This window comes from Propithecus coquereli, unplaced genomic scaffold (genome assembly GCF_000956105.1).
Source record: "Propithecus coquereli isolate 6110/MARCELLA unplaced genomic scaffold, Pcoq_1.0 Scaffold23, whole genome shotgun sequence".
Lineage (NCBI taxonomy): Eukaryota > Metazoa > Chordata > Mammalia > Primates > Indriidae > Propithecus > Propithecus coquereli.
The window spans coordinates 4,470,006-4,485,150 of record NW_012147841.1 but is presented as its reverse complement, the minus strand read 5'-3'; the positions used below and the strand labels follow the sequence as shown (position 1 = coordinate 4,485,150).

Here is a 15,145-nt window from a genome sequence, read left to right as displayed (position 1 = left end):
TCCACGGTATAAAAGACACCTCACCCCAAGGCAGCTCCGCCGCCCCGCCAACCGCTGGAGCCTCCTCAGCTGCCGAGCGCGCCGCGCACAGCCCAGCGAGCTCCGCCCCCTTCCCCGAAAGCCCCTCCGCGGAGCCCCGTGCACGTGCGTAGCGGATACCGCCCCCTCTGCTCTCTTGGCCAATGAAAAAGAGCTTCGTAATTCGCCACGGCCGGGTCGCGAGTCACGTGACCGCGTCTCTTCTCTCGCCCTGCTACTTCTGGGTTCTGGGAAGATGGCGAAGGTTTCAGAGCTTTACGATGTCACTTGGGAAGGTAACTTCGGGTGAGGCGGGTGCGGGAAGACCGAAAGCCCTGGGAAACGGTTCAGGAATACCCGCTTCCCTCAGAGAGCTGAATTCTTCAGTCTCTCTTTGGCACCGGAGCTCTCGCTGGACAGGTCAAGCTCAGGTGGAGGTTGAGGCTGACCCCCTCCTTGGCCCGCCCACGAACTCTGGGGCTTCCCAACCATGTCTGCTCTTTGATAGACTGACCGACCTACCTCCGCGCTAATCCAGCCGCCCAGGGCAGCTTCCACTTACGCGGCTAGAGGGACCTGGGGCTGGGGCTGGGGCTGGGGCTGGGGCTCTCACAAGTCACAGTCACAGTCTTCTGTTTTTGCTGGGAGGCGTAGAGGAGGCAGGATAGGTGGTTGCCGAAGCTCCTTTGGAGCCAAGAAATACAGGGCCTGTAAGGCCTTATGCTAAGTGCTGTGTAAGGGTTACAGCACTGGGCAGAAAAGCTGTGTAGAAGAACCGTGAACAAATCTTCTCTTACATGTCACTTTACATTTCGTTCTCTCATCAAAACCGGTTTTCAATTTCTCCGTTTTTGGACTTTCCTATGTCCCACTCCTTCTCAAAACACATTTACACGTACAACACAACTTCCTAATTTTTGTTTTTTAGAAATAGGGTCTCCTTCTGTCGCCCAGGTTGGCGTGTGGGGGGACGATCTTAGCTCACTGAAGCCTGGAACTCCTGGGCTCAAGCGATCCACCTAGTGCCTCAGCCTTCCTAGTAGTAAGGATTACTACTACACCTGGCTAGTTAAGAGAATTTTTTTTTTTTTTTGGTAGGAACAGGTCTGGATATGTTGCCCAGACTGGTCTTGAACTCAAGGCCTCAAGCGACCCTCCCACCTTGCCTCCCAAAGTGCTGAGACCGCGCCAGGCCCAGAACTTCCTTTTTTCTCCCTACTAGAAATTCCTTTTCTGAGGGGTAAAATAACTGGTTAATTCTGGGGCATGTGCTCATGTGTGATGTATGGACTTGTTTCCCCATCCTTGGTTGATTTAGAGTGGAGTATGTTCTTTAAATCTGGAAGCAGCCAAACCTTGGACCAATTCTGTAAGAGTTTTTTTCCTTTCTCAAAAACTTGAATGGGAGACATGCTTAAGAGAAGAAACTTGGATTTCTTTAAGGGATGGAATTTGTGTAATTGAAATTCATATTCCCAGCATGTAGCATATTGCAGTAGACTTTAATAGCTAATTTGTTCAATGAATGCCTTTGTGTTATGTTTAAATAACACAAACTGACCTGATAACATGGGGACTGAAAGTTATATTTACTGTTTGATGGTGAATAAATTTCTCGAGTATTACAGAGTTGTAAGGGGAAAAGTAAAATTCCTGTATACTTGAACTGAGTTTAATGATTTATTGGCTTTTTGGTCTTTAGCACACTGTGAACTTAAGTATTTCTACCTGTATTGCGGGAATCCATTACATTGAACAAAAGTATTAAGTCCTTAGTGTAAGATCTTGCATATATCAAGTTAAGTAACACACAGTCCCTACTTGCAAGGAGTTCACAGTCTAATGGAGAAGATAATCCTATGAACATAATAGATTTAAAAGGCTTGTGTTAGGGTGTATTCCTTAAGCTGGATAGTAGTTGTGTGGCTGTTATTTTTAATGCTTTTTTGAAAAGTTTTAAATATTTCATATTTTTTAGGAAGCGCTATCATGAAGGTATGTTCCATATAGCTTTCCTAGATGATAGTAGCATCTTGAAGGACAACAAGTAGGTGTGTAACTACTAGCAAACAGGATGATTTAAGTAACTTGGACCTTACCCTATGAGTATTCTAAAGAGGAGTGATACGATTAGATTTGGAATAATAAATAATAAGTACTTAACAAGTTTGTTGGGGAACAAAAGAGAAAACGTGTTAAAAGTACTTTGTAAACTACTGTATGAAAAGATGTGTTGTTAGTTAATACTAATATGATTATGCCCCTCCCCTGTATGTTTTGGCTCTTGCCCACGTCTCCAGCTTTATCTTGAGCCATTCTCACCCTCACTTTATGAGCTGGCTGTGCTGGCCTTTGTTGAATTCCCTAAATTGCCCTGCTTTTTGTCTTAGGGCTGGACACATGCTATTCCTTTTACTAGGAGTGTTCTTCCCTCCTTGCATTGAACTTCCCCCATTAAATTTTAGCATTTCTCAAAACTCCCCTCAAAGGTCAAGTACTGCAGAGAGCCTTCCTGGATCACTCTACCTACCCTCCCCACCTTCCCCATGCTTCTGCCAAAATTTAAAAAAGGAAATAGGAAAAAAGGAAAAATCCAAACAAGAAAATAAAATAAGCAGCAAAACCTACCCTGGTCTTTCATTTATGAAATACTATTGAAACACTTGCCCAATAGTGTTAAATTTTAAAATGTTGTCTTTTCTAGAATGGAAGGGACCAGACTTATTTTGTTCAGTGTCACATCACTGGAACCTGGTAATTATTTGTTGACTAAATGAATTGCCAATGGGCTTAATAATAAACACTAATAAATTGTCAAAAGATTATAACTATAAATCATTATTCTAGTGTCGGAATCATTTCTTTAGTGTCTTTGATGAAATTAGGCAACTCAACTAATAGGATACAGTTTGCTCATTAGTAAAATGAAGGTTTAGACGTTTCCATAATTAAAAGTCTATTTTAAGGGATATTTAAGAAAAGAGTATTCTAGATTTTTGTTTCAGAGACTTATGATAACAGATTTTTAGGATGTAGGAGATGGGAGGATTCTCAGGGATAGTGTTTTGTTTAAATTTTTTTTTTAGGGCAGGAGGACTGCCAGAGGTGCCACCAAACAGTATCATGACTTAGATAAAAGAGTACTGTAATTCTTGTGATAGGAAAATTTATCACCTGTTTATAAATGACCTATACAAATCTCTGTTAGGCTCTATAAAAAAAAGTAGAATATGTGGTTTATTTATTTGCCCAGTTGAAAGTTATTGGTGCTTATTACATAGGGGAATTACTACTTAGGAGTTTGAAGGTGGGAAAGAGAATTTAGAGTTGTAGGGAGAGTATAGTCAAGTTTCTTGAGAATATGCTGTTTGGGCAGGACATGGATAGGATGTCTTGCATAATGCCTGACATAAAACAGGCACTAAATGAGTATTTGTTGAAAAATTTTATGAGACATATTTGAGAGCATTTTAGTTATGTTTACTGCCCCATTTCCTTGCTTTTTATGCAGTCCTTTAAGCAACCACGATTTGGTTTCCATGCCCTACCACTCCTCTAAGGTCTCTGGGGAGTCCTAATGCTAGCTCTATCATAAGTATTTTGTGTATCTGTGCTACCTTTGCTATTGTAGATCACTCCCTCTATGAAATATTTTTTCTTGGATTTCTTAATAACATTCTTCGAGGTTCTCTTTTTACTTTTCATACCTTTCCTTTGCTGAATCCTCTACATCCATTTCCTCCTTATGTTCTTTGTGTCTTCAGTGGTTCTTTCCGTAGGAGTAGGGTCCATGTTAAAAGACCCTGCTATAGCAGCTTCAGTGCATAAGTCTTTTAAATTTGTATTGTTTTCCTCAGAATATTTTTAATTAAGTCCCCATAATTAATATGACAGCAGTTTTTCAGAGCTAATTATTTAATACTTTTATAGAGTCCTTTTAAAACATCCAGCTTTGTTTCATAGAAATAAGTCTATCTTTCAGCACTCAAGTATTCTTTGGCTTATAATATTTAATTATACTGTATAATTACATTAAGTTGAACTAGCATGAACTGGTTTGGATCTAAACAGTTGAATTTTTGAAATGTAATAACTGATGGAAACAATTAACCAAGAGCTAGCTGATGATTAGCCAAGAGCTTCTAAAGTGTTGTGGGCATCATTAGTATATTTTGCATAAAGAAATTCTTGGAGTTGATTCTAACTGGAGGATGGTTAAGAGAATTTTTATTGAACCATATTATTCTCACTCATATTTAAATTACTTTTTTACATTCTTTACACACACGGCTCATCTTCTCAAACCTTCCATTGACCAGCACAGTGGTGAGAGAAAACAAGCTTTCAGTAAATACTTGTTTGCTCAATGAGTGAATGCTAGGATATGAAGTTTGTTTTTCAGGTTTCATCCAGTAGTATCTATAGTAATGGTAATAATAATGAAAATAGCCTACTAAACATTTTGTATACATTATCTCACTTTATTTTCACATGTATCCTATGAAGTAGGCTTTCCTTATTTCTACTTTATAGGTGAGGAAGGAAACCAGAGAGGTGAAGTGGCTTGTTCAGCATCCTATAGCTAGTAAAAGGGAGTGCCAAGGTTTGAGCTGCACTTACGCTGCTGTCCTCCGCTCAGTTATTAGCTAGTCAAGTTCCTCCACCTGGGCTGCCATTCTGTTATTCTTGGAACATGCTGAGATAGTTTCTGTCTCAAGAAGTTAGAGATTTGCTGTTTATGGCTGACTCCTTCTCATTTTTCTCTCAGCTTAAAAACTACCTTCTTAGAGAAGCCTTCTCTGACCCGCCCTTTGCAAAGGGTCCTCTGTTCTCCCAATCTCTTGACTTTATCCTATAGTCCTTTAATTTTTTTCCTAGGAATCATCACTATCTGAAGTTAGGTGGTTTGTCATTTTTTTACTCTACTGGAATGTAAGCCTTATGAGTACAGGGACTTTATCTTCTTTCTTTCTTTATCCTCAGCGCCCAGATCATGCCAGGCATGTAGAAGGCATTCAGTAAGTACTAGTTGAATGAGGAATAACTCTAAAGACCGTGGTTCCAATCATTGTACTATACTGCCCAAAGGTAGTTGGAATCATTGGGTATCTTAAGAATTTAAATTGTCTAATGAAGTAAATCTTTTTAAAAATATCTGGTAGTGATTTGCAGATTGAGTTTGGGTAGAGAATCCAGTTTGGATGCTATCCTAGCAATTTTAGCATGGGGTGATGAGAGCCTGAGCTTGGATAATAGCAGTGGAAATAGAGTGGAAGGTGTAAATCTTAGTAATATTTCAAAGGAGTTCATAGGAATTAGATACCAAAGGAGGAATCAGAAATAACAGTCAAAGTTGGAATCTCAGGTAGCATTAACAAAAGTTGAAACTAACAGAAATGTGGCACTGGGAAGGGAAACCACGTTTTTAGGAAAAGACAATGACTTTGGTTTTCTGATGTTGTGACTTTGAGGTAATGGGCTATCAAAAGTGGAAACATGTTTTTTTTAAGAGATCATTTTATTTTTACTAGTGATTTTTTAGATGAATGTATTTAAGGCATTTCTGAAAATATTAATGTTTGGCAAATAATTTTACATGGTATTTATGATAGCATGCAGAGTGTGGCAGGGTCAGCTATGTAAGTATAGTTTAAGGTGTTCATAGGTAAATTCCGCTTATTTTGCAAAAGTTATATTTTCATACATAAACAATGTTCCTTGTTTTTTGTTTAGCTGTTATATTTTAGTATGTTTGTAACTGTATGTTAGACTGTTCTTAGAAATTATGCTTTAAAAAATTATTTCCTCTTTTGTACAAGTGTTCTTCCTCAATCCACAATAAGAAATACCTTTTATAAATTAACTCATGCTCAATTAAGTATATTTATACATGAATGTTTGAGTGTGTGTATGAACTGAAACCAAAGTTTCATATGGAAGATATTCTTAGTATGAGCAGTGCATTCTGTTCTGTTCATTTTTTCCTCCCAAATGCTGGAAGAAATCCACTAAATTGATTGCACACACAACTAATACACAGTCTGTAATACACACTTCTGATGTTCTGTGTGCATTAAAATATATTTTATTAATTTATTAAAATAAATTGACCCTTTCTTTTTTCAAATCAAGTGGCCTTTTCTTACAGAATAGCTTCTTTCAACATCTGGCAACTGATCTGACTAGACAAGTATATGGGACTATGAATAATTTAAAATTTATTATCCCACAGGTATTGACCTTTTAAAGAAGTATGCCGGTTCATGTAAATGGTATTTCAGGATATATTATAAAGTGAGTGGAGAAAATATAGGATTGAAGGAAGGAGTTTTGGACTAAAGGAGTCAGATAAAGTAGCAGGCATGTTTTTCCATCTTTCAGAGGCCAACTCAATATAGTGATACCTAGTCCTCAGGGAAAAAATACACGGAGTAATCATAGCCATTCTCTTAGCCATTGACCTTTAGCTCATCCCAAGGGGCTTTCACAGTAGTTAATAAATGTACAAGCAAGCAGTAAGCAGCTTACTTAAGCAGTAGATAATAAAATGACCTTGGCTTTGAGGAGCATGTCTTTTGTGGGGTGAGTTAGGGTAAAATGAAAAATGTTAAGCCATCTTTGAGGAAAGAGCCGCTATTTCTTTCTAGAGGCTGAAAGTTATGTTATTTTCCTTAAAATAAAAGTAATTAAAATTTTTGTAGCACTTTACATTTTATGAAGTGCTTTATATAAATCATCTAATATTAGAAGTCCTAAACTCAGGGGCCAAGCAGATGAAGAAAATGTGTGATGTTGGGTAGAAGACAGTAGTGCTGCCTATAAAGAACTAGTGAGTGCATGTGCTACCTAATAGTCATCAAAATCAGCTTAAAAACAAGCACAAAGCTCCAAACTATTGTACGATACAAGCAATATCTGAGGGGTCCAGATTTTGCTTTATATAATTTTCATGAGAGACCTGTAAGACAAGCTTATGATATAGTTAGCACTCTATATTCATGGGTTCCACATCCAAAGATACAACCAATTGCAGATGGAAAATATTTAAATATATGTATATTTAAAATAATACAACAATAAAAATAATGGAAAGAAAAAATAATATAATGTAACAACTTTTGCATAGCATTTACATTGTATTAGGTATTATAGGTAATTTAGTGATGATTTATTTAAAGTATGAGAAGGATGTGTGTAAGTTATATGCAGATACTATACCATTTTGTATAAGAGACTTGAGCATCCTTGGACTTTGGTATCCAAAGGGGTCCTGGAACCAATCCTCTGCTGATACTGAAGGACAACTATATTTTATAGCTAAGGTCAGAAATGTTAAGTGGACAGGTCCAAGATTACCATGCTGATTAGTGTGGCAGAGTTGGTATTTAAACCCTGATCTTTTAACTCGAGATCCTATGCCCTTTCTGCCATGTTATGCTCCAAGTCAGGGTTGGCATTTTTTTTTTTTCCGTAAAGGACCAGATAGTAAATATTTTGGCTTTTTGTGCCATATGGTTTGTCTTAAGTATTCCCCTGCCATTGTAGTACAAAAATAGCTGTAAACATTACCTAAACATACAGAGGTGGGTGTGTTCTGATAAAACTTCACTCACAAAACAAGTAGCTACAGAATTTGGTCCTGGGGCTATAGTTTATTGACCTCTGCTTTAAATCTGCTCTGAATGCAATGGGAAGAGCAAAGCCAGAGATAGTGGGATTAGAAAAAGATTAATGGCATTTGCTTTTATAGGGTGTACCACTGGGGAGAAGCTTCAAAACCTCTTGGTTCAGAAACCAAAAGAGAATTCACAGTGCTCCAGAAAGGAAATAGAGGGTAAAGTATTAATAATAGCTAAAATTTTTTGAGTGCATGTTGTGCCAGGTGCTGTTCTAAACACATAAATTGACTCATAATGCTTACCACAACAATCATATTGGTATTATTATTTTCATTTCCATTTTTTAGATATGAACATTAAAAAGCAAAGTGATTAACCCAGCCAATATCACACAGCCAGAAACTGACAGAACTGGAATTTGACCTTAAGCGATTTGAATTTGGCATCTCCATTCTTAAGTACTGTACACTATTACCTCTACAAAGGTAGAAGAGAAAACTAAAGAAAGAAAATAAAAATATTAAGCATGGAAATTTTGAAACAGTGGAAAGATCTTTGGGTAATGAAAAGAGTTGTGAGGAAATATTGAAGTGTGCGTAATACTTGAAAATATCTTCGAAGGAGGTATAGAAATATATAGATAATGTTTTCACTTTTATTTTATACCTTAAAAATATCTTGAAGTACACATTATACTCAATGTGACTTTCTTTTAAAATTCGAAGTATGTATAAACAGGGGAATATTTGGGTGAAAGAGCTCTTTGCTTCCCCTATTTGATCTTTAGATAAAGTGCTTTCCTTTTCTGATTTTCCCTCCTCTGGGCAGGACTCCTTTATGTTTTTATTTGGGGTCCCTGAGAGTAGTCTTTGACAGAGAAATGTGGTTTTCACCCTTTTTTGAGTAACAATCAATGAAGAATTAACCTGTGATCCATTGTACAGTGGATGGATTTGCATTCCTTTTCCCTTTCGCTCTAACCTGGGCAATTTCCCAGTCCCCAAGTACATTAGATACTTCATCCCTCCACCATTGCCTGTGCTCTTTTGCCCTAAACTTTGTCTAATACCTTTTCATCCTTAGGGCTTAATTCATATATTACAAATGTCTTCTTTAACACTCTTCTGCCAAATAGAATTAATCTTTCTCTTTGCTGTTTTAGTGTTTTGAACGTATTGTTAGCATAGATTTTATCACATTATTTTGCAGTTGTTTACAATTTTTCTGTTAGCTCATGAGCTTCTCAGAAAAATGATTCTTTTTTCATTTTTATATTTCTAGCATATGTTACTGAAAGAATGTATTGATATGTTTTTGAATGAGTGAAAGTCGTAGGGATATATCAGTAGATAAAAGGGGAATGTTTTCAAAATCAGATTTTCCAATACTATACCTTGACTATAAAGAAGTAAGAGGAAACTGATGGAAAACCCAAGACTGATGATGAATGAGGTATTTGATAAAAAAGGAAATGGGAACCAGTTTCTCCTTTTTGATTTGTATCTTTAGTTTATGGTCAGGGATTCTACTGCTTTTTAAAGGAGATAGCTGAAAATTCCCATTCCAAAGCAAGTTAAGAATTTATGTAGTAGATTAAATGGTAATTCTTGATAACCTGAACTACAACAATGTGTCTGGACTAGCATTTCTTGATTTGGGTGTCAGAATATAGATAAGTGGTGCAGTATCGTGGAACAGATCTGCAAAAACACTTAATGATTTCATATTCCCAAGGCCCTTCTTCGTTTTAATAATCTGCCAGATTGAAAGAGAATGTGGACTTCAGATAGAGTAAGTGTACTATGGTATAGGGAATGTAGTTTGAATGAGTCTGAGAACCAAAGCTGTAGTCTTTAAAGATAATATATATATTCTTTGTAAAAATTTATTTGTTCAACTATGGATAAAAATTGGGATTACATAAAGCCACCAGAGTTAACACAGTAAACCCAACAGCTTTATAGAGCTACATTTTCTTAGTCCTGTTTAGCCAACCTCAGTTTTATGAGAGTATTATTTTAGTCAGATATTTATGATTGGATTTGAATAAAATAGTACTTTTTTTTCCTGTTTGCTGTCTAAGTGAATAGAATTTTTTTTTTCCAGCATTGGTCTTATATCACTAATTAAATGAGTAACAATGTTATTACATTCTTTTATGATTATTTCTTTTAGTGGTTAAAACTTTATGCAAGCTATAAAATTTGATGAGTTAATTAATGGGATAAAGATTGGAGTTGGTTTTTTTGTGTTTTTAAGTTGCCATTATCTGGAAGCATTTGTATTTACTGATGTTTTTGCAGTGTAACTTTATTTCTTGGGATCTTCATGTCAAGAACAATGTGTTTTTAGCATGTCAGATGAAATATATTGCCATGCTGGGTTTTTTTGACATTCAGAATTCAAAATATTACACAGTAACAATTTTATGATAGATTTGAGATCATTTCTGGCAAATATAAGCTCTGTATTTTAAAACTGTTTAGTTATTAAACTTCTCTGTCAGATGTTAAGGAAAATATATTGCTGCTTAACCTATTAATAAATATTTTTGAACCTCCCAATGTTCTATTTGGTAAAAGACAAAGATTTTCTTCTATCTATACTTTAAAAGATTTTCCTGCCTTCTTTATTTCTTTTTTAAATATCTTTTTATTGTAAAATAAAATGGAAAGAGAAAACCACACAAAACAAATTTACAACTATTTATTTATTACAAAGTGAACACACTTCTGAAACCATCACCCAGGTCCAGAAATAGGACTTTGCCATGCCTCCCAAAAGTTTCTTCCAGGTACCCCACCCCAATCATAACTACCTCTCTTTTTCCATCAGTAAACGTTATTCTGACTTTTCTAGTAATCACCTCTTTGCATTCTAAAGTAGATTATCCAAATCTGTATCCCTAGACACTAGCTATCCTTTAGTCTGGCAGTTTTTAAAATGTTTGAGACATCTTTTAGATTCCCATTCCATTCCTTTCTTTTTCTCAAAATTTATCTATTGAAGAACTTGGACCATTTGACCTGTAGAGTTTGCCACTGTCGGGATTGTCCTGATTACATATTCATAATGCAATTCAGTATGTTGCTCTATTCTCTGTATTTCTTGAAAATTGGCAGCTGGATTCAGAGACTGTATCAGTCTTCATTTAATCTTTTTGTCGGGATTATAGGAGGCACATAGTATCTGGCTGTCTCTTTTATAGCAGCTGTATTAGCAGCTATTGATGCTTACTGCCTGTTGTAATCCATTGAGTTTGCAAAATGGTAAAATTCTAATTTTAACTATTCTTTTTCATTTGTTAGTTGGACTCCTAATGTAAAGAGTCCACTATTACTCGGTTACATGTTGGTACATGTGGAAAAAGCAGGATAAATGCTTTTTGCCCATTTTCAAAATTGGCTCCTTGGTGTCCTCTGAAGGTGACTAACTCTTTTTTATATATATATATAATTATGAACTCATGCATTTAAATATATTTGATGGGTTTTCAGTGATTGCAATATTACCATTATTCAAATTAAAATTGTCACTTCTTTGATCAGTAGAAGCTCTTCAAGTTGGTTCCTGAGTCTTTTTGATCTGACTCTAGCAGTCATCTTTGTTATTGGGTATAACAAGATGTTCCAAGATCACCATACATTTATTTCTTGCTACTTACCTGAACTCAGCTGTTTCTCTAAGTCCACATTTCTTTTAGTGAGAAATGATATTTCAAGATCACAATCTTGGTGCTATGCATGCTCAGTATTAGTGGATTTGCCATAGCTAGGAAATGTGTGTGTATGTATTTAAAGACAAAATACTTGAGGAGTTCATATTGATACTTCAAATTCAAGATTACAGAAGATTTACTTGAATTCCTTTTTTTTTGTATCTGTATCTCCTTTATTCCATATAACACCTGGTTCTTAAGGACACAGGAGGACAGCACTAGACTAAAACAAGTAAAAAATTACTTGTTTTATTACCGCTACAACACTCTTAGAAAAAAGTAATAATAGTATCGCCATTATTATTACTGAAAACATGAAAAAAGGTTTTTTTGTGTATGTTCTCATCTTAATCTGTTTGTACTGCTATAACAAAATGCCTGAGACTGGGTAATGTATAAAGAACACAAATTTATTTATCCCCATTCTGGAGGCTAGCAATTTAAGATCAGAGCATTGGCAGGTTTGGTGTCTGGTGGGGACCTGGTTTCTGCTTCCAAGATGGTCACTTGAGCACTGTTCTCACGGGGTGGGAAGGTACTGAAGGGCAAAAAGTGGGGTTGAACTCACTCCCTCACTCTCTTTTATAATGGTTCTAATCCTATTTATGATGGTGGAGCCCTCATGGCCTAATCACCTCCTAAAGGGTCCACCTGTTGATACACTGGGGATTAAGTTTCAACATGAATTTTAGAGGGGGCACAAATATTCAAACCATAACAGCTCTGGTTCTCTCACCTATTTCTTTTTATAGTTGTATTAGTATTAGATCTGCATTGTCAGAGCGTAAAACATAAGCTTAAAACGTAAGCCTCTTAGCTATTATCTATTTTTAGTTCTTCAAGTAACTGTATAATTAATAATTACCACAAGTCCCTATATTGATGTCTTTCTGGTCACTTGATTGTTGAAACCTGTGCTGTTCGTAGATTTCCTCAAGAAGAGTGCATGGGCACAATATTCTCTAAGTTCTTGCATGTTGATCATGATTTGTGCACTTTATACTTGGAACTGAAGTTTGCTGGATAGAAAATCTTTGGCTCATATTTCCTTTCCTCGAATATCTTAAATATATTAATCCATTTTCTTCTAGCATAAAATATTGCTTTGGAGAAGTTTAATCATCTAATTTTCTTTCCCTTATAAATAAAGTCCTCCATTCTCTAAAATACTTAAAGGATTCCCTCCCTACCCCGTTTTAAAGTTCATACATTTTACTACCAAATGCTTTGGTATTGGTCTTTTGAGGGTTAATATTCTCAGGTATGTGGTATGTTCTTTCAATATGTATATTGAGATCTTTTTCTGTATCAATAAAGTTTTCTTGAATTACAGTTTTTAGTATGTGTTCTGTGTCTTTGCTTGGATTTTCTTCTTCAGGGACTTTGTATGTTGGATATTCTTTGCCTATCTTCTATATTTGTCATATCTTTCAAACCCTTATTTACCTTTTCATCTCTTCTATATTTAGAAAATTTTTCTTTTTTACCCTCTGTGTTTATTTATATTTATTTCCTTCTGGTTTAGTTTTTAATTTTTGAAATCATTTTTCTTTTATTTCTGATTCTGCCATGAGCTCTTTCACCTCATTTTTGAGATCTTCTAGTTCAGATTTATGTTGTTATTTTATGTCCTGTATCATTTTCTTAATGTCTTTTAGCTCATTTTGAAATAATGTGTTATGGATTTTATCTGTTTTGTGGGCATATCTTTCTGGCATGCCTTCAGTGTATATAGCAATGAATTCTGTTCTTTATCTATCTTTTCTTCTGATAAGTTGACCTTGTTTTCCATTCATTTTTATGCAAAACTAGTTTTCCTGAAATTTTGAAATGAGGTATGGAGTTCAGTAAAGTTTTTTTTTCTTTTTAAACTTTAGTGAGCACCCTCTTCTGTTGTTTTTGTGTAGAATTCTTGCTTTCTGAGATTTTTTTGGCTGTATACCCCTTCCTGCTGTCCTTAGGCTGCTGAATTTTGATTCCATTCTCCTCAGTCTGGAGTCTTGTTTTAAAATGAGCTTTGACCAGTCAATTTTGAGAATTCACAGAGGCTCAGAATTGAGAATTCACATGGCTACTTGCACTCACCTGGGACTGGAGGGGGCAGAGCCCTTCCTTATTTCACATGTTGTTCTCATCTTGGCTTATGGTGCTTTCTAGTGAATACTTACTGGCTTTTGGGGGTTCTCCTGTTGCTGGATCCATCAGCTAGCACTTGTTGCTTCCTTTAGTTTTCTTCTGCATCCAGGATGGTACCATGGCAGGTCTTGTAGTTGTTGACTGTGCTATTGTAGTTGCCACCATCCTTCCAGAGTATCTCTTACCTGTTTCTTAAAAAAGAAATAAAATAGTTCATACATAATTTTTTGTACTTAATTTCCTCCTTCATTCTCTTTATCCATTGCCATAGCTTGATTTATGTATTTTGCTTAGACTGTTTCATGGACATGGAGGGAACTAATTCTTACCAAGTCCCCACTGTGTGCCAGACATTGTGCTGAGAACTTTATATATATTTTATTTAATCCTAACTGCACATCCCTGAATTGAAGGTATTATCTCCATTCATAAGTATGGGAAACTAAAATCATATGAGGTCATGTAAGATAGAGTTTAGATTCAAACCAAGTTTATTATGCCCATGTTCTTTTTACTAGACTATGCATCCTCCATGACTGGTTTGTTTTCTTTTAACATTTTACTTCTTTCTAGTTTATCTTGGTTTTTTGTTGTTGTTGTTTTTGTTTCAAATTTATTTATTTTTTAAATTGACATATAAAACATATCAATTTTATACTGACATGTAAAACAACATTCTGGTGTTTTTTTAGACCAGAGTGATTTTTCTAGCATACAGCTCTAAGCATGTTGCTTTTCTCTTGCTCAACATTTTTTTTAGTTCTGTGCCTTTAAAAACCCTTTGGGTTCTTTACTTTGAAATAAAAGTCTTCTAAGAAACTCACTCTTCTTACTTCCTACACACTCATTTCCTGACCCCACTGTGTTTGATTCTGAACTACTAGTAAATAGGTCCTTCTGTGTGGAATAACTTACTTTCTAATTTGCCTGCTTAACTCCTCTTCAAACTTTAAGACTTAGTTCAAGATTACTTCCTGTGCAGAGTGAGAGGCAAGCTGATTTCTAGGTTTCAGAAGAAATTAACTGTATGTTAATTTGTAATGATTTTTAAGAGCCATTTTTGTAAATTAAATTTAATTAGGAACTTTTTTTATCTTACGATTTTTGTTTTCTTTTGTAGACTTTGAACATAGGGGCTTAGATGATGCATGTAAAAAATCCTGAGAGCTTCTCTTTATACATAGGGGCCTCACATATTGTTCATTTAACTCATCTGTTCACCAAATATTTAATTTAACCTTCTCTATTCAACATTTATGGCTATGTTATAGAAGGAAGAAGGTAGTATTTCACATGACTAGGTATGTGAGATTTTCAGACAGAGTAAGAAAGCATGTATGTGATATGTGAATTGGACGGTTCATTCTACTTTAGCTATGTGTCTTAGTTCAGGGTTCTGTAACAAATATACCAAAGACTGGAAGTCTTAACAAACATTGATTCCACACAGTTCTAGAGGTTAGGAAGTCCAAGAAACAGATGCTGGCAGATCCAGTGTCTGGTAAGGGTCCTCTTCCAGGTTGGAGCTAACTTCTCCTCACATGGTGCAGAACCAGGAGAATAAGCAAGCTCTCTTGTGTCTTTTTGTAATGGCCATACTTCCATTCATGAGGGCTTCACTCTCATGATCTAATTACTTCCCAAAGGCACTACA

The 15,145-nt window shown here is 35.8% G+C and overlaps 1 protein-coding gene across 1 annotated transcript in view; it reads left to right on the top strand.

The window, feature by feature from the left end:
• The first annotated feature begins 231 nt into the window (after window positions 1-231).
• The window catches only part of EMC2 (ER membrane protein complex subunit 2), a 57,004-nt gene continuing 42,090 nt past the window's right edge, over window positions 232-15,145 (top strand). The window contains exon 1 of the mRNA XM_012645299.1: window positions 232-314. Within this exon, the coding sequence (XP_012500753.1) occupies window positions 275-314 (40 nt within the window). The 5' untranslated portion in view covers window positions 232-274. The remainder of the gene's footprint in view (window positions 315-15,145) is intronic.